This window comes from Leopardus geoffroyi, chromosome D2, assembly GCF_018350155.1.
Source record: "Leopardus geoffroyi isolate Oge1 chromosome D2, O.geoffroyi_Oge1_pat1.0, whole genome shotgun sequence".
NCBI lineage: Eukaryota > Metazoa > Chordata > Mammalia > Carnivora > Felidae > Leopardus > Leopardus geoffroyi.
The window spans coordinates 57,207,640-57,226,732 of record NC_059334.1 but is presented as its reverse complement, the minus strand read 5'-3'; the positions used below and the strand labels follow the sequence as shown (position 1 = coordinate 57,226,732).

Here is a 19,093-nt window from a genome sequence, read left to right as displayed (position 1 = left end):
AGAGAGGTAGAGAGGGAGAGAGGAAGAGAGAGAGAGAGAGAGAGAGAGAAAGAAAGAAAGAAAGAAAGAAAGAAAGAAAGAAAGAAAGAAAGAAATTTTAAGCAGGCACCATGCTAGGTGTGGACACAGGGCTCAATCCCACGACCTTGGGACCATGACCCAAGCCGAAATCAAGAGTCAGATGCTCAACCAACTAAGATACCCAGGCGTCCCAATAAAATATTTTTAGATCTCTTTAAGATATCAGAGGTTTGAATAAGTCCATTAAGAGTTAAAATGTCAAGATCTGGGAGAGAAAGGAAATTCAGACAGAAGAGTCTAGCATTTGTGGCTTCTTTTCTCCTAGAGCACCTGCTGATTTGGGAAGAGGTGGCTAAGAGGTTGAGAGGTAGAAGAACAGTGTTCTAATAGTCTTGTGAAGCTAGGGAGAAAAAAATCATAGTCCAGTGACTGATACAGGGAGGAGACCCTCGTAAATCACCCATGCTTTGGGTTGAAACCTGAAGGACTACACCTTGGAACTAAGCAGAGTTTCCCTTTAATACCTGAAATTAAAGTGAATCTGGATTGCTGGTACCCTTAGCTGCTTGCCAAAACAAACATCATCTTCTACACAGAGGCACTACACATCTTCTACTACTTTCTGCATCCTAGGCCTCCAAATATTTTTACCATTTTTGATATATAATATCTGACAATCAAAATAACTAGGTAAAGAGACAGGATGACATGGCTAAAAACAAAGGAAACAGAAAATTAAAACAAACCTAGAGGGGCTCCAAACAATGAAGATACAGACTCTTAAATATTTAACATAAAATCCTTACTATTTAAGAAGATACAAGGCAAGATTAATAATATTAGTAGAAAACAAGACCATAAAAAAGAATCAAATAGAAATTCAAGAACTGAAAAATATGGTTACCAAATTGAGAACTCAATAGATGAGTTTACCATTAGACTGTGCCAAAGACAGAAGTAATGATCTGAAAGACGGGTCATAAGAAAAGAGCAAAACAAAGCACCCAGGAAAAATGTGACTGGATTCTCAGAAGGAGTGGAGGAAAAAATGGGCAGAAATAATTATTTAAAGAGAGAATAGCTGAGAATCTTCCGAAAGTGACAAAAGGTCAAACTGTTGATTCAAGGAAAACTGAATCCCTAATAGGATAAATACAAATAAAACTATACCAAGCATATTGTAGTAAAAATTTTGAAAACCAACTACAGGGGACATCTCACAAAGAGCTAGAGAAAAAGAGAGATTACCTTCAAATAAACAGCAATAATACAAGGACAAGTGACTTCTCCATAGAAATCATGGGAGTAAGACGACAATGGAATATTTGTTTTTTTAACTACTGAAAGAAAATAGCTGCCAATCCCAAATTCTATACCCAGCAAAAATAGCCTTCAAAAAATGAAGGTGAAATAATGACATTTTCAGACAAACAAAACCAAAATTCATCACCAGCAGACTAGTGCTAAAATATTCTCTAAGTCAAAAGAAAATTATCCCAAATAGAACCTTGGAGATACAGGAAGATTTAAAGAGCAATAAAATGGGTAAATATATTAGTAAATCTAGATAAATATTATTAGTTTTGTTGGAGTGTAATAGTATTTTTTTAAAAGAGTTGTCTTTTAGACACATACTGAAATAATTAGGAATAAATTTATACCTGAAATTACCTTAAAATAATAAAAGAAGGTAACTAAATGGAAGTGTGAGTGGGACAGGATTAGTCATGGACCAATGATTGTTAAGGCCAGAATAACCAGTTCATGCAGGTTCACTATTCTGCTTATTTGTATATGCTCAAAAGTCTCCATAATTATATTAATAACAGTAATAATAATGACAATACCATCTTAATAGTTTTATAGAAATGTGGTTTTACATATGCACATACATGCAGATACATATACATATATGCATATATGATTAAAACATATGACATTTATAGTATAAAAGTCTGGAGATAGGTAAATGAAGCTAAGGGTTTCTACCAATTAGTATTAGATTTTGGGAAATCAAGGATTCACATGGTAATCTTTAGAGTAACCACCAAAAAAAAAGAAAAGAAAAAAAAGAAAAGAGTATACAGCTTCTGAGCTAAAAGAGTGGAGAAATGAAATAAGTACAAAATAATTTAAAAGAAAGCAAGAAAGAGGGGAAAAAAGATCAGTGGAAGAAGGGGAAGAAAAAAAAGATAGGCACAAACATAGAAAGCACATAAGATGGTAGATTTTCATCTATATGTACATTATACATAAACTAAATGTTCTAAAACTAAAATGTAACAACTGTTTCACTGAATGAATAAAACTATAAACTTTTAGCTATTTAGATTAAGAAAAAAATATACAAGACTGAAATTGCTAAAATCAGAAACAAAAGTAGGGACATTACTACCAATTCTACCAAAATAAAAAGGATTATAAGTGAGTACTATAATAGGGGAGCCTGGATGGCTTAGTCAGTTAAATGTCAGACTCTTGATTTTGGCTCAGGTCATGATCTCAAGGTCATAAGATAGAGCCCCACATGGGACTCTGCATTAGGTACGGAGCCTGCTTAAGATTCTCTACCTCTCTCTCTACCCCTCCCCATTACGCTCTTTCTAAATTAAAAAGAGAGAGAGAGAACTATAGGAAACTGTATGCCAACAAACTGGAAAACCTAGATGAAATGCACAAATTCCTAGAAACACAAAATCTACCAAGACTACATCATGCAGAAATAGAATATCAGAATAGACCTATAACCAGTAAGGAGACTGAATCTGTAACCAGTCTCCTGACAAACAATAGCCCTGGACCTGATGGCTTCATTGGTAAAGTCTCCCAAATACTTAAAGAAGAACTAACACCAATTCTCCTCAAAATTTTCAAAAATTTGAAGAGGAGCCAACATTCTAAACTCATTCTATGAGACCAGCCTTACCTTGATACCAACACCCAACTAAGATACTACAAGAAAACTGCAGACCAATATCTCTTACAAATATTGATGCAAAAATCCTCAACAGAATACTAGCAAACTGAAATCAGCAACATTATTAGAAGGATTATATACCATGACCAAGTGGGTTTTATTGCTGGAAAGTAAATATGGTTCAATATATGAAAATTGATCAGTGTGATATACCACATTAACAGAATGAAGGATAAAAATCACACATGATCATCTCAACTGATGCAGAAAAAGCATTTGACAAAATTCAATATCTTTTCATAATAAAAACACTTAAAATGGAATAGAAGAAAACTACCTCAATATAAGTCATAAATGAAAAGCTCACAGCAAACATCATACTCAATGGTAAAGACTAAAGCTTTTTCTCTAAGATCTAGACAAGGCAAGGATGCTCACTTTCAACATTTCTGTCCAACACAATACTGGAAGACCACAGTAATTATGCAAGAAAAAGAAATAAAAGGCATCCACATTTGAAAGAAAGAGGTAAAATTATCTGTTTGCAGGTGATATGATGTTATATATAGGAAAGTCTAAAGATGACATACCAGAAAAACACCAGAACTAATAAATAAACTCAGCAAAGTATCAGAATACAAAGTCAACACACAAAAATCATTTGCATTTCTATTTACCAACAATGAGCAATCCATAAAAGCAAATTAAGAAAACAATTCCACTTAGCATCAAAAAGAATAAAATACTTAAGAATTAATTTAAGCAAGGAGGTGAAAGACTTGTATAATAAAAACGACAAAGGGGCGCCGGGGCGCTCACTCTTGACTTCTGGCTCAGGTCATGATCTCATGGTTCATGGGTACGAGCCCTGTGACAGGCTCTGCACTGGCAGCTCGGGGCCTGCCTTGAGATTCTGTCTCCCTCTCTTTGCCACTTCCCCCACTTGCTCTCTCTCAAAAACAAAAAAAATAAAATAAAAAACAAAACTACAAACATTGCTGAAAGAAATTAAAGAAGACATAAATAAATGGAAAGACACCCCATGTTTATACACTGGAAGACTCAATATTGTTAAGATGTCAATATTACTCAAAGCAATCTAGAGATCTAAGGCAATTACTATCAAAATCCCAATGATGTTTTTTGCAGAAACAGAAAAACTCATCCTAAAATTCATATGGAATCTCAAGGGACCCCAAATAGACAAAGCAATCCAGAAAGAGAAGAAGAAAGCTGGGGGACTCATACTTCCTCCAAAACTTTCAAGCTTACGATAAACTATATTTATTACAAAACTTACTACAAAGCTATAGTAATCAAAATAGTGTAGTACTAGCATAAAGACAAACATATAGGTAAATTAAATAGATAAATGTAAAACAATAGATTCTAGACATAAACCTTTGCATATGTGATCAAATGGTTTTCAACAAGGGTGACAGGACCCTTCAGCAGGGAAAATCAGTCTTTTAAACAAATGGTGCTGGGGGAACTGGATATCCACACACAGAAAATGAAGTTGGACCCTTACCTCACATCATACACAAAAAATTAACTCAAAATTCATCCATGACCTAAATCTAAGACCAAAAACTATAAAATTCTTAAGACAAAAACATAAGACAAAAGCTTCATGGCATTAGATCTGGCAGTAATTTCCTACATGTGACACCAAAGGCACAGACAAAAATTAAGAAATGGACAAACTGGACTTCATGAAAACTTTAAAATTAATTTCATTGAGGTGGCTCAGTTGGTTAAGTGTCTGACTCTTGATCTTGGCTCAGGTCATGATCTCATGGTTCGTGAGACTGAGCTCTGAGTTGGGCTCTGCACTGATAGCACAGAGCCTACTTGGGATTCTCTCTCTCCCTCTCTCTCTGCCCCTTCCCCGCTTGTGCTCTGTCCCTCTCTCTCTCAAAATAAACAAACTTAAAAAAATAAAAAAATAAAAACTAGTTGCATCAAAAGATTCTACCAACAGAATAAAAAGGCAACCCACAGAATGTGAGGAAATATTTGCAAGTCATGTATTTGAGATGGAATTAATGTCTAGGACATATAAAGAATTCCTACAACTCAACAACAAAACAACCTGATTCAAAGATGGGTAAAGAACTTGAATAGTTATTTCTCCAAAGATATGCAAATGGCCAAAAAGCACATGAAAAGATGTTCACAACATCACTAATCATTAGGAAACGCAAATCAAAACTACAATGATATGCCACCTTATACCTATTAGGATGACTGTGATCTAAAAGCAAAAGGAGTGGTGTCTGGGTGGCTTAGTCAGTTAAGAGTCTGACTTCGGCTTAGGTCATGGTCTCACGGTTCATGGGTTTGAGTGCCGGATCAGACTCTGTGCTGACAGCTCAGAGCCTGGAGCCCGCTTTGGGTTCTGTGTCTCCCTCTCTCTGCCCTTCCCCTGCTCATGCTCTGTCTCTCAAAAAAAAATAAAAGTAAATAAAGTTAAATAAAATTAAAAATTAAAAATAAAAAATAAATAAATAAATAAAGATAAAAACAAAAGGAAACAAAACCCGGAAAATGACACAGTGATGAAGAGGTGGAGAAACTGGAACGCTGTCCAACACTGGAGGTAATGTAAAATGGTGCACTGGAATGGAAAGCAGTATGGCAGTTCCTCCAAAGACTAAGCATAGGTCACTATACTTCAATTAAAAAAAAGTTAAACAGGGGCACCAGGGTGACTCAGCTGGTTGAGCACCTGACTCTGGATTTCAGCTCAGGTCATGATGTCACAGTCATGAGATTGAGCCCTGTGTCAGGCTCTGAGCTGGGCATGGAGCCTGCTTAAGATTCCCTCTCTCCCTCTCCCTCTGCGCCTCCCCCTCTTAGTGTACACTCTCTCAAAAGAAAAAAAAGGAGGAAAACTAAACAATTCAACAGAACTGCCATGTGATCCAGTAATTCCACTTCTGGGTATATATATAAAATAACTGATAGTAGTGTCTCAAAGATATTTGTTCACCCACGTTCATAGCAGCATCATTCACAATAGCTAAAACATGGAAGCAACCCCAGTGTCCATCGATGGATAGATAAGCAAAATATGGTATATGCACACAATGGAATATTATTCAGCCTTAAAAAGGAAAGAAATTCTGATGCATGCCGCAACATGAATGAACCTTAGGGGCATATGCTAAGTGAAATAAGTCAGTCACCAAATGACAACTACCGTATGAGTCTACGCACATGAGATACCTTTTTTTTCTTTTTCTTTTTTTTTTTTTTAATTTTTTTTTTCAACGTTTATTCATTTTTGGGACAGAGAGAGACAGAGCATGAACGGGGGAGGGGCAGAGAGAGAGGGAGACACAGAATCGGAAACAGGCTCCAGGCTCTGAGCCATCAGCCCAGAGCCTGATGCGGGGCTCGAACTCACGGACCGCGAGATCGTGACCTGGCTGAAGTCAGACGCCTAACCGACTGCGCCACCCAGGTGCCCCTATGAGATACTTAAAGACAAAACTGTCCTACGATAGGTCTTGCTACTCTGAGTGACTAGGGATCAAGGACAAAAGTACTCTCGATGTTGCTTCGGAAGGGCCAATGTGTCTTCTGTCTGGGACTGGGAAACAGGCTAAGATAAAATGTACTACTGGCTCCAGGACTCATTACCTCTGATAACTGCACAACTGGACAAAGCGTGTCTTGGCAACCTATTTTCGAGGCCCTTCTGACTCACAGACAAACCTCATCCCGAGAAGGCACTCAGGTATGGAGCTCGGCAGGCCTCCAGGCCTCCCCGCGCCTCCCAGCCGTCTAGCACACCGGGACTGCCCACAGCTGCTCACCAGTGTTGCGGATGATGTAGTCCAGCACCACCAACCGCTCGAACTGCAGCAGTAGTTGCCGGTTAGTGTTCTCAGGGAGAGGTTCTGCTTCAAAACGCCGTAGCCAGTAGTCTGCGTCTTTGTAGCCTTCAACAAAGAGCTGGAATGAACCAACCTGCAGCCAAAGAGGAGGAATAAAGAGACTTCCCTGTAGCTCAAGTCCAAAGAGCCCAGGAGTAAGCCAGGTCGCCCACAAGGCACTGTGGAGTTTATATCAGAAAAAGGTCATGGGGGGCGCCTGGGTGGCGCAGTCGGTTAAGCGTCCGACTTCAGCCAGGTCACGATCTCGCGGTCCGTGTGTTCGAGCCCCGCGTCAGGCTCTGGGCTGATGGCTCAGAGCCTGGAGCCTGTTTCCGATTCTGTGTCTCCCTCTCTCTCTGCCCCTCTCCCGTTCATGCTCTGTCTCTCTCTGTCCCAAAAATAAATAAACATTGAAAAAAAAAAAAAAAAAAAAAGAAAAAGGTCATGGGAGTGCTTGCCCAATCCAAATTCAAGAAGCCTATCTAAATGGGTCAGAGGAGTAAAGTGAGAAGTTAGGAGCTCTGTTCTCTGGAAAATTATTCCCCAAACCTTAAAAATGAGGAAGACAGGAGCCTCAAGGCAGGCTATTCACATGTCTACATGCAAGTCTCTAGGTGCCTTGTTTCACCACTTGGATGGTTATGCCACCATAAATCATCACCTTTGCAGGTGCAGTTTATACCTTTGGCGGTAGCCCGATGCGATTAAACCGCTGCCCAACTTTTGGCACTTTCTCTAGTGCAAGCCGCTTGCCCCTGGACTTCACTCGGTCAATGGCACTATAGTTGAAGGTATCGCTGGCCAGATACACTACCTATAGTGGAAAGAGAAGAGATATCTAGGTTACAATCGAGTATAAGAACTATACCATTGGAAGGGAACAGCTGGACGCTCACCAGTGCTGCTCCTCTCCCAGGGCATGCAGAAAGAATGCACTTCTCAGCCTTTCTAAGGACTAGTTCAGGCCAATGGAATGTTGACAAAGTGATATATGTATATCACCTGCAGGGCTGGCCCCTAAAATCTCCCATGATCCTTAGTTCATACTCTCCCATCTGTGCAGCTGGAAACGAAGGGCTCTGAGATGGCAAAACCACATCATGGAAGGATTTTAGATCTCTCGTTACTACGTGGAGTGACAAGGGATCTAGGAGAGCTGACTAACTGGCATGGATCTATTATGTGAGCAAGATCCATTAAACCACTGAGATCCAGGGTTTGTTACAGCAGCTAGCATGAATTCCTCTAATACAGCCACCACCTGGGTTAGGAGAAGAGGGCCCAACACCTAATTTCTGTCCACATAAAAACAAACTGTAATTTACTCCATACCCTTATATTTAATTTTGAATTTTGTACTATGTACAATTATTCACATTTAAAAAATAAACACTAGGGGCGCCTAGGTGGCTCAGTCGGTTAAGCGGCCGACTTCGGCTCAGGTCACGATCTCACACTCTGTGAGTTTGAGCCCCGCGTCGGGCTCTGTGCTGACAGCTCAGAGCCTGGAGCCTGTTTCAGATTCTGTGTCTCCCTCTCTCTCTGACCCTCCCCCATTCATGCTCTGTCTCTCTCTGTCTCAAAAATAAATAAACGTTAAAAGTAAAAAAATAAATAAATAAATAAAAAATAAACACTAGGGGTGCCTGGGTGGCTCAGTAGGTTAAGCATCTGCCTCTAGATCTCAGCTCAGGTCTTGATCTCAGGGTCATGAGTTCAGGTCCCGTGTTAGGCTCTATACTGGGCATGGAGCTTACTTTAAAAAATAATAATAATAATAAAAATAAATAAATAAATATAAACATTAAAACTTGTTTTAATTTTTAGTAGATTACTATATATAGGCATATTTATGCAGACTGTATCTGGAATATTATACAAGAAACTAGTACTAATAGCTGCCTCCAAGGAAGGAACAGAGTGGCTGGAAGACAAGAAGTGGGAGAGAGGCTGAACTACTCTGTTTACCTTACTGTGCCTTCTGATCTCTACACTAGATGTATGCATTGCCTATTCAAAAAAACATTTTTTAATGGGCCACCAATATTACACTTGGTTGTTGGGGTGCCTGGGTGGCTCAGTCAGTTAAGCCTCTGACTTTGGCTCACGTCATGATCTCACAGTTCTTGAGTTCGAGCCCCACGTCAAGCTCTGAGCTGACAGTGCAAAGCCTGCTTCAGATTCTGTATCTCCCTCTCCCTCTGCCCCTCCCTCCCACCTCCCTCAAAAATAAATAAACATGAAACAACAAAAAAAAGATAACTATGATTGATTGTCAAATTATAGTAATATCACTACAATCCGTATGTGTGTCCATTATCACCCTTTATCACACTGTCTTGCGATTATCCATTCATTTATCTAACTTCTCTCTTAAGATTAAAGAGATTTGGGGAAAAAGAGATCATATTATTCACATTAGCATCCTCGGTACCTAACAAAGTGATTGGTACATGCTCATTAAATATTTATTAAGTGAATGTAATATTTATTAAGTAAATGCATATTCTTTCGGAGATAGCAACAAGTGAGTTTCAGCATGTAAATACCTAAATTAAATAAAATTAAATTTAAAAGAAAATTCTTTCTTTTCCTAAGCCTTGCAGAACTCATTACAAATAACTAAATATTGTGCCTATGAATCTTAGGGATGAAATCATTCCCTCCCTCCTTACCCATCCATCTGTCCATCCAATGTTAACAGAGTATCTAAAATGGATGTGCAAGTTCCTATAAGTTGGCATTCTCTGCTGAGGAAACACATGCACAGGAATCAAGGGGAAAAAAGGCTTTCCTAGGGACTACCTTGCCAGTTTCCACAGTGACAACCCTTGCTTTTCTCAAGTGATAAACTACCCTTCCCCCCCCCATCAGATTTATTTTCTATCGTTCTCTGTAACAACCCACTTTTTCCGTATGATTAACGAAGCTATCATAACCTGAAACCCCACAAGAACACAGAGCAGAGACAGCTACTGAATGAGAACTAGAGCCTTACTATTTGAAGCTCCATCACAACATGAGCCCCGTTTCCATAGTGACAGATGCTCTAATCAACTGGATAGAATCTTGTCAGAAGGGTGGGTAGGCTGGGAGGGGAGAGACATCCTCTCATTATTCTTTAGCAACTCTTTGTTAAACTTGCAACGTTCTAGCTCATCTCAGTCTCATGGAAGACAAGTATTTTTTTTATTGTTGCTGACTTTCTCATGCAAAAGATCATCAGGCCACATTAAAATTCTCCATAGGGACAAAGGAAGACCAGAGATGGGGAAGAATGGGATTTTGGGGGATGACATTCTATTATGATAGCATTGACATAAAAATACTACGGGCTAGGACATGTGGAGTGTTTATATTGTGCAAAGGCACTAGGCTACGTGTTTTACATGGATTATCCTGTGTAATCTTAATAGCTGCCCCATAAAGTAGGAACTATTTATATCCCTATTTTTATAGTAAGGAAACTGAGCAAGCAGGGGATATGGGGGTGTTTTAAGTGACTTGCCAAGGGTCACCCAATAAAAAGCTGCAGAGTCAGAATGTGGCCTCAACCTCTGATTCTCAGGCACTGCACTCCATAAGCACAAGCAGAGCAGGCACATGGCTAGGCGCTGACTGTTTACCTAGTGAAGAAAGGGAATGACAGTGCTGAGCAAGGAGTATTTAAAACAATTTCTAGAATCTAGGAGGGGCCTAGTAGGAGGAATTCTGGTTAGGCAGGAGATCTTTAAAGCATTAATTATCATACAAGATGTTCAAAGTGTGCTATTTAACTCTGTGTACAGAGAGAACTAAAGGATAGAGGGAAGGAATGAACTGTACAAGACCAGGCAATGAATCAGATGTCCATGGGAGCTACAAGCATACGCTCTCCCCACGGACCTGAGTCGGGGGGATCTCTAGAATTGTCCCTCCTGGTTTGATACTCGCTCACTGACTCAACTGGCACTTATGGAATACTTCCTATAAAAACAGCACTTTGCTAGGTGCTGAATATAAGAGGAAATTTCAAGAAATGGTCCCTGACCTCTACAAACTTACAAACCAGCTGGCTTATTGTTTGGAGTTCGGTGGCAAAGGAGCAGACAGCTAAACAACCACAACAATCACAATTTCTTCTAAAACACCCTGGGAAACAGAAAAAAACAGGTTTGAAGGAAAGCTTCTATCTGCTGATCAGTCTCTGCCCACAGTCTACTATCTAAACCTTCAAAGAAAATCTTAAGCAGGGGTTTTTAAGCTAGAGGCATGGTCCTTACAAGGTAAATGAGTAGACTGCAACTGGTCCATGAACCATCCCCCTGAAATTCTATGCAAACAACAACTGCAAATATATGATTTTTTTTCTGGGAACAAGATGTATAGCTTTCATCAGATTCTCAGAGGATTAAAGCCCATAGCTACAAAGATGCTCCTGCAGCCTCAGGGCATATCAGATCAGAGCTCCACCTTGTTACTAAACCTGAGGTAGCCACATACTAAATGGGTGATGATGTGTCCTTGAATGTTCATATGCTGACCAGCAGATTCCTTCCCCTCATAACTCTTGGAAAGTTTCATGTAACACCCCGCAGTACAGGGATTCTTAGCCTGGCATCAGTAAATGTCCTGAAAATGCAAGCAAACAATTCTGTATTTCAGCATATTGGGGGGAGGGGGAGGGAATCTTATTCCCTTAGAACCTCAGCTAAGTCTATAACAAACATAGGGGATGTGCAAATCCATTCTAAGTGTGGATTTGCCTGATGTGGGACCCTGATTTTACTATGTTCAGATAAGTACAAGAATTTCACAGCAAAAAGATGGATGAGAATTCCAGGTCAGTTCCCTACACAGGTTCAAGCCAGACTCTCATCCCATCCTAGATTCCTCCTTGCCAGACCTTGTATAAGTGATTAGCTGACATAAGCTAGTCCATTCTAGATTATCTCTAAATCATGGAATAGCTCAGAAATCTAAAAGAATGAGCTATAAAAGTAGCTAGGTTTCTAACCAGTTTACAGTTACCAGGGATTGAAAAACACAGGGAACCCATAAGTGTGCATCAGAGGGTCAGTTAATTTCCTGAAATTGTGTGCAAAAATTTTATGCGTATCCTTCTCAGGATGGCTTCCATCAGATGATCAACTCATGAGCCTAAATCTACTACCTGCCCCCCCAAAAAGGCTGAGAACCCTAGACTCAGGACATAAGCAGCCCTCCCTGGACCTAAGCCCCATTAACATGTAGCAGGACTTAGGCCCAGGAAAACTCTGGATAGGCAGTAAGGTTCCCTGGAGAGACAAGTCACTGACCTTTGTACGGGGTACAATGTTGAGTTCCAGTTTCTGGTCCACCAGACTGGCCCCTGCCTCTGACAGATAGCCCTGGTTGAGGACAAGGCAGTCACGGCCAAAGCAGCAGGGACAGCATAGCTTCTGCAGCCACTTGGTCCACTTAGGATTAAGGTGCCCATATGGCTCTTCATTCTTGGGTTTGAAGACAGCAATGATCTTCTACACAGAGAAAAGAAAAATAGGATGTTAAAGGCAATTGATTCAAGTAGCTCATAGACCAGGTCAGCAAGACTCTAGAAAGAAATGAGAAGGCACAGGCAGCCAATAGCTATAGACAGACACTAGCTTCTCCCCAGCTTGTAAGGGGAAGATACAGCTCATGTGTGCAGCTAAGAGACCCAGTGCCAGAAAGGGCTGTGGCCAAAGAAGATGCCAAGTCTAGTATACATGGTAAAACGGACTCAAAGCCCAACTTTCAAGGTACATTCATACAAACTGTTGCTCTGCATCAATTAGGTAAAGACTCAAAAAAGTATCAGTTGAGAGGAAATTAGTGAAGTATTATGGAATGAGATTAAGGAAACTCCATCAATGGCTGATTTCCTCTAGCAGCCTTACTATTCCACTCGCAGGGTATTAACAACACCTTAAAAAGTTCAGGAAAGACAAACCAAGAAAGCAATGGAAGGGAAAAATCACAACAGGAAAAAGAATCTGCTACCTGGTTAGAATGGGGTTCTTTTAAGTAACTCTGGTAAGCAAGAGATCAGGACATGAGAGTCCCCAAAGATTAAAATCCACCTTCTCTTGCAGGTGGTAACTTAATCCTCAGAGGTCCTTGGAATATGGGACAGTGAAGCAATCTATACACTATGGACCTCCCTCCTGAGGTTTTCTTCCCCAGGCCAGGGAGCCCTCCAAGGTTATTTCACATTTACCTCATTCCCTCCAGTCCCCAACCTGGTAAACATGAAGAAGAGGAAGAAAAGTAAATATGCTATCTCAGTGATTCATCTTCATATCATATGACTCTCCGTCTCCCCTCACCCCACAGCCAACTCAAGCTAGTCTGGGTCATAAGACATTTTCCTGTGGGTGTCACTTCCTGACAGGCAGGTCACAGCAAAAAACATACACCCATCTGCCTGCATTAAGTATGTACTCATATTAGGAATTGGCTGGGTGCGTGTCTCCAACAATAATTGGTCCATCTGGAGGCTAGTTCTTTCAAGAAGCCTTGCAAGAATTTGAGAAGCAAGAAAAACACAGAAGTCTCCTCCCTCCAAAGGAAATCAATTTATTCTTAAACACAAACAACCTTACATATTCAGTGAGAAAAGTCAAGTGCATATATTCATATCCTAAATCTTCAGGATTACATTCTTATCCAAAAAGGCTAGCAAAAGGCCTAAGGGACAGCAATCTTCTTGTCTCCGTACCCCCTGGAACCCTGGGCTCAGAACCAGACAGCAGCAATAGCAAGGGGCTCCTGTCACTCACAGAATGACTCATGAGTCCATTGTAACTCTCTGGAACTGGGCAGTAAAACCACAGGACAACTTGAGGCATGCCCTACAACTCAACAGTCAGTTTGACTGAGGTACAAAGTGGAGTTCAGCAAGCTGGTCTCCAGTGGAAGGAAGACTGAGACATTCTTTCTATTAGTATTTTTCAGCTACCCAGACTGAGGCTTAAATACTTCCATTAAATAAAACAGAACTCTGGGGTGCCTGGGTGGCTCAGTCAGTTGAGTGTCATGACTTCAGGTCATCATCTCAAGGTTCGTGAGTTTGAGCCCTGTGTCAGGCTCACTGCTGTCAGCGCAGAGCCTGATTCAGATCCTCTGTTCCCCTCTCTCGCTCTCTCTCTCTCAAAAATAAAAAAATAAAGGAAATAATGTAAATTAAAAAAAAAAAAAACAAAAAATAAGAAAAGCAGAACTCGAAGGCCAAGATTGCAGCCAAAGCATCATTTACAGACTGACCTCTCAAACTTCTCAATTTCCTTCCAACATAAAGAGAATCAGAAAGCATTTCAACAACTCTAAAAGCATTAGTAATCATCATTATCTCGGAATCACACAGGTTTCATTAAATAAAGACGTGTGGACTGGATAAAGGAGGAATGGTGGGTGGGAAGGATGGAGGAACCAAAGGACATTAGGCAGAAAGGAAGACAAGTGCCTTTCAGGACTAAGTGTGGCCTCAGTTCAATTCAATTCTGTTAACGTTTGCTCAGTACCTCATTTGTGTGAGCACTACAGGCTTGCCAAATGATACATAACAGCATTGGCCCTAATTTCCAAAGCTAATGTGAACTTCACATTTTCAACTGTGTTCCTGAATACTCAAGGATATCTCCTATTCACAGAAAACAAACTCTAGAACCATTCAAATTAGAAAGATACCCACCATTATTTGGTTGAGAAAGAAAATGACTACTGCCTAATTTTTCTGTCTTCTCTCTTCCCTACTATAACTTCAATTTCTTTATTACATTTAGTAGTAAGCTTTGGTTTGATGCTATTTTTATTTTATTTTATTTTATTTCATTTTATTTTATTGTAATTTTATCTTATCTTACTTTAGAAAGACAGACAGAGAGAAAGAGAGAGAGAGCAGGGGAGGGGCAGAGGTGGGGAGAGAGAGAGAATCTTAAGCAGGATACACGCTCAGCACAGAGCCTGACGCGGGGCTCGATTCCACGACCTTGGGATCATGACCTGAGCCAAAATCAAGAGTCGGGGATGCTCAACCAACTCAGCCACCCAGGAGCCCCTGATGCCAATATATATTTTTTTGATGTTTTATTTATTTTTGAGAGAGAGAGAGAGAGAGAGACAGAGTACTAGCAGGGGAGGGGCAGAGAGAGAGAGAGGGAGACACAGAATCCGGAGCAGGCTCCAGGCTCTGAGCTGTCAGCACAGAGCCTGACGCGGGGCTCGAACTCACAAACTGAGATCATGACCTGAGCCAAAGTCAGATACTTAACTGACTGAGTCACCCAGGCACCCCGATGCCATTATTTTTAAAAAGGCTTTCCTTAACATCCCCTTACTAACCCTCTTTAATAAAGAGAGTGAAGTACAGGTAGTTTAAGCAATAGCAGTCAGTGAAGCTAGGGATAAAAACAGAACTGCACAGGAAGAGACCACTCACCGGCTAGTGTCAGAACCCACAACAAATACTAAGAGACCTGGAACTCACAGGTTTCTCCCATCTGTCCAGCAGCCCTAAAAAGGAGGGTATTATACTGTGCTAACATTTAAGATAGTTTTGGGGCGCCTGGGTGGCTCAGTCAGTTGAGCATCTGACTTCGGCTCAGGTCATGATCTTACGGTTGGTGAGTTCCAGCCCTGCATCAAGCTCTGTGCTAACAGCTCAGAGCCTGGAGCCTGCTTTGGATCCTGTGTCTCCCTCTCTCTCTGCCCCTCCCCTGTTCGTGTTGTCTCTGTCTCAAAAATAAATAAACATTAAAAAAAAGAAAAGATAGTTTAAGCATATCACTCACTGTTGCACGGTGAAATATACAGACACAACTTTTAAGAGTTTTTGTTTAATTTGTTAAACACGAAGCTGATGGTTCTCAAACAATTTTGGTCTCAAGATCCCTCTAAACTCTTAAAAATTAGTAAAGACTCCCAAAACTTTTGGGGGTAATGTAAAATCTACATTTGCTGTATTAGAAATTAAAACTGAAATGTTATGACTGTTAATTCAACTTAATAATAAAAATAGACCTGTTACATGTTAACCTAAGTGATATGTTTTTATGAAAAATAACTATTTTCAGAAACAATTTTTAGTGAGAAGGCAGGCACTATTTTACATTTTTGCAAATCTCTCTAGTGTCTGGCTTAATAAAAGGCAACTGTATTCTTAACATCTTCCTTAATATTCAGTCTGTTTCAATATCACACATCATGTAGCCTCTGGAAATCGCCACTGTATACTTATACAGAAGTGAGAATGAAAATGGCAAATAGTCTTAAAATTGTATTAAAAATAATTTTGACCCGTGGACATCTAATAGGATTCCTATAGGTCCTTTGGCCCCACTCTGAGAACTGCTGCATTCTGTATTAGCAGTTGGATAGAAATAGCACTGCCTGACTTGGCTATTTAGGCAAAGAAGCCTTATTTACATGCTAACTCTCAGAAAAGAGAGGGATGGGCTACTCTAAATGTATGAGACCCTAAAAGAAGATGGGATCCAAATAGAAGGCAATAGAAGAGATTTAGCCTGTATTTATTTTCCTGTCCACTGCCATTGACCCAACCTTCCTCATCCATTACAACTTGTGGTCTGGGACAGGTCCCTAGAACAGACAGTAATGATGCTTCAAAATCTCAGGGGCGCCTGGGTGGCTCAGTCAGTTGAGCATCTGACTTCAGCTCAGGTCATGATTTCCCAGTTCACGAGTTCTAGCCTCACGTCGGGCTCTGTGTTGACAGCTCAGAGCCTGGAGCCTGCTTCGGATTCAGTGTCTCCCTCCCTCTCTACCCCTCCCCAACTCGTGCTCTGTCTGTCTCTCTCAAAAATAAACATTAAAAAAAAAAATCTCAGGAACTACATCTAAAGATGACAGACAAACTTGACTGCCTCTTAACATTTAGGTAAAAAACAATAATTATCCTGTTTGAGATTTTTATTCTTTATCAGGCTATCAGTGTTACTCTCAACCACGTGTAAGGACATCAGAATTTCTTGGGAGGGCACAGGTAGTTGGAAGAAGCACATTCAATATTATAACATAATTTTATATTTGAAAAATGAAAAAAGAAAAACCTGTATCATTTTATGACAAACTCTTGGTCGATAAGTTTGTTTAAAAGATTGAATATTACTGATACAAGGCCTAGGTCCTAGCACATGTGATCAGTATCTGTAAAATTCTGAAGCAGATACAAATTAGCGTTAGCTAATAAATTACTATTCTCAGTGGTCATAAAATCTTCTCAAAATTATACTACTTTTGCTTTATTCAATGCCATGTGTCCAACAAAGCCTAATCCAGGGGTCAGTGGGCATACAACTTAATAAAAACCAAAACACTCTGAACCCCTGCTAAGCAACAGGAACCACGCCAGGGGTTTTCATGTGGGATATCGCATTTAATCTTCTTAGTAAACTCGTGAATCACATGCTATTCTATGATTCTTGGAATATGAACATCTAATATTACTAGCCTCGCAAAATAAAAAAAGCTTTAAAAATATTTTCATAGGTGATTGAGCTTAAGACCAGAAGCACAATAATACAAGTGAGGAGGGTAATATGAGCGTTCTCTATCAGGCCTTCTGATCTAGCCTTTTCCATCTTACTGTTCTAGGTCCCCATTTGCTCGCCCTGAGGGAGAAACCATCCTAAATTGGGAAAGGGAATCAGGGTTATTATCTCCAAGAACCTTCTAGCCTCTCTAGCTCCAAAAGCAGCTCTGGCAGAAACAGCTGGTTTCCCCAAACTCTGTTCCCCCTTCTTCCTTGGACATAGGACTCCTGATTTTTAGTGGGGCAAAATAAAGACTATACTTCCCAGCCACTACTGCAGTCAAGTTCTGGACAATGGGATGTAAAAAGAGTCTGGTGCAACTTCTATGAAACGTCTTGAAGGAAGAGGGCATACTCTCCCTCATCCTTTCCTTCTTCCAACTGGCTGAAAAACAGACCAGTTGTCTGCAGTCTGAGTAGCCATCTTGGATTATGTAGTGGAAGCCACATTCTAGGGATGGCCCATCAGCTGGATGGAGGAGGCACATTGTTCATACTGCCATGCCAGCCCTAAGCAGCCTATAGACTTCTTCTAGGAGAGTTAGGCGTACTTTTATTCAAGGCATTGTTGTTTTAAATTTTGTCACACATAGCCCAATTTAATCCTAACCAATATGGTAAACAAAAAGAAACCAAAAATTCAGATGACTGACTTCGAGGCAGCCCAGCATAGAGGTTAGGAGCATGAATTCTGGACTCAGTAGGCCTGAATCCTGCCTCCCACTCACTAGATGTTAGGACCCGAAGAAAATTAGTTCTACTGTGTGTCTCAGTGTCATCTGTCGGAATAATAATAATAGTACCTACCTTCAAAGGTGTTATAAGTACTAAGTGAATTATTATTTGTAAAGCATTTAAAATAATATCTAGCATATAGTAAGTGCTACCTATGTATTTGTTCAATAAAATAAATAAACTAATTTGGAACAGGGCCAAAGACCACACGAACAACTACAGTGAGTCTGTGGTCCCTAACCTGACCCACCACAGCGTTGAGGAAGTGATCCTCTGCTCTGAACCATATTTTACTCAGTGGGACTAAGATGGTTATATTAATAGGTTTTGCCAGGGCATATGTGTTTTGACTTCCTCTCTACGAAAGGACAGTGGCCAGGAAATTTTAGACCTTGGGATCCTGCAAATCACCAAGAAACATACCCACAGTCTGTTATTCTCCGTGGCCCATGCACAGAGGCGGTAATACTTTACCTGCCAGGGAGAAGTGAAAGATCTTATTACTCCCACCTGTCAGAGCACCAGGTCACTTCTCAGCTGACCTGACACACTTCCAAAAAAACTGTAACAATGTCATGAAAGAAAAATAAAAACCTTCCTACTGCTCCTATACCTGTCAAAGATACTCAGCTCCTCCTTACATCAGCCAACAAGCTAAAAAAAAAAGAAAAGAAAAAGTAAAATAAACAAAAAATAAAAACCACTTATATAAAAGATGAAAGCATCTTGCTAGCATTTAGACCTCAGGAGACCCACTTTTTTTCTAGAAGTAATGGTTCTCCTTTGAGCTTTCAGTTTAACTCACTCCTCCCCTTACTTGAGGGACTTGCAAAGACTTACTATTCTCAAAGTTTTCCCCACCTTTTCCCCAGCTCAGTTTATGGTAACTGAGTTAATGGTATATTGCTTTCTGGTTCTTGATAATTCAGGGACAACATTTGGAAGAATGACCAGATCATTAAATGAACCTAACCAAGAGCTACAAGT

The 19,093-nt window shown here is 40.2% G+C and overlaps 1 protein-coding gene across 1 annotated transcript in view; it reads right to left on the bottom strand.

Moving 5' to 3' along the window:
• The window catches only part of PI4K2A (phosphatidylinositol 4-kinase type 2 alpha), a 33,711-nt gene that overhangs the window by 12,916 nt on the left and 1,702 nt on the right, over positions 1 to 19,093 (bottom strand). The window contains exons 2-4 of the mRNA XM_045438457.1: positions 12,120 to 12,320; positions 7,505 to 7,636; positions 6,763 to 6,916 (exon numbers count right to left, since the gene is read on the bottom strand). Coding sequence (XP_045294413.1) covers positions 6,763 to 6,916; positions 7,505 to 7,636; positions 12,120 to 12,320 — 487 coding nt within the window. The remainder of the gene's footprint in view (positions 1 to 6,762; positions 6,917 to 7,504; positions 7,637 to 12,119; positions 12,321 to 19,093) is intronic.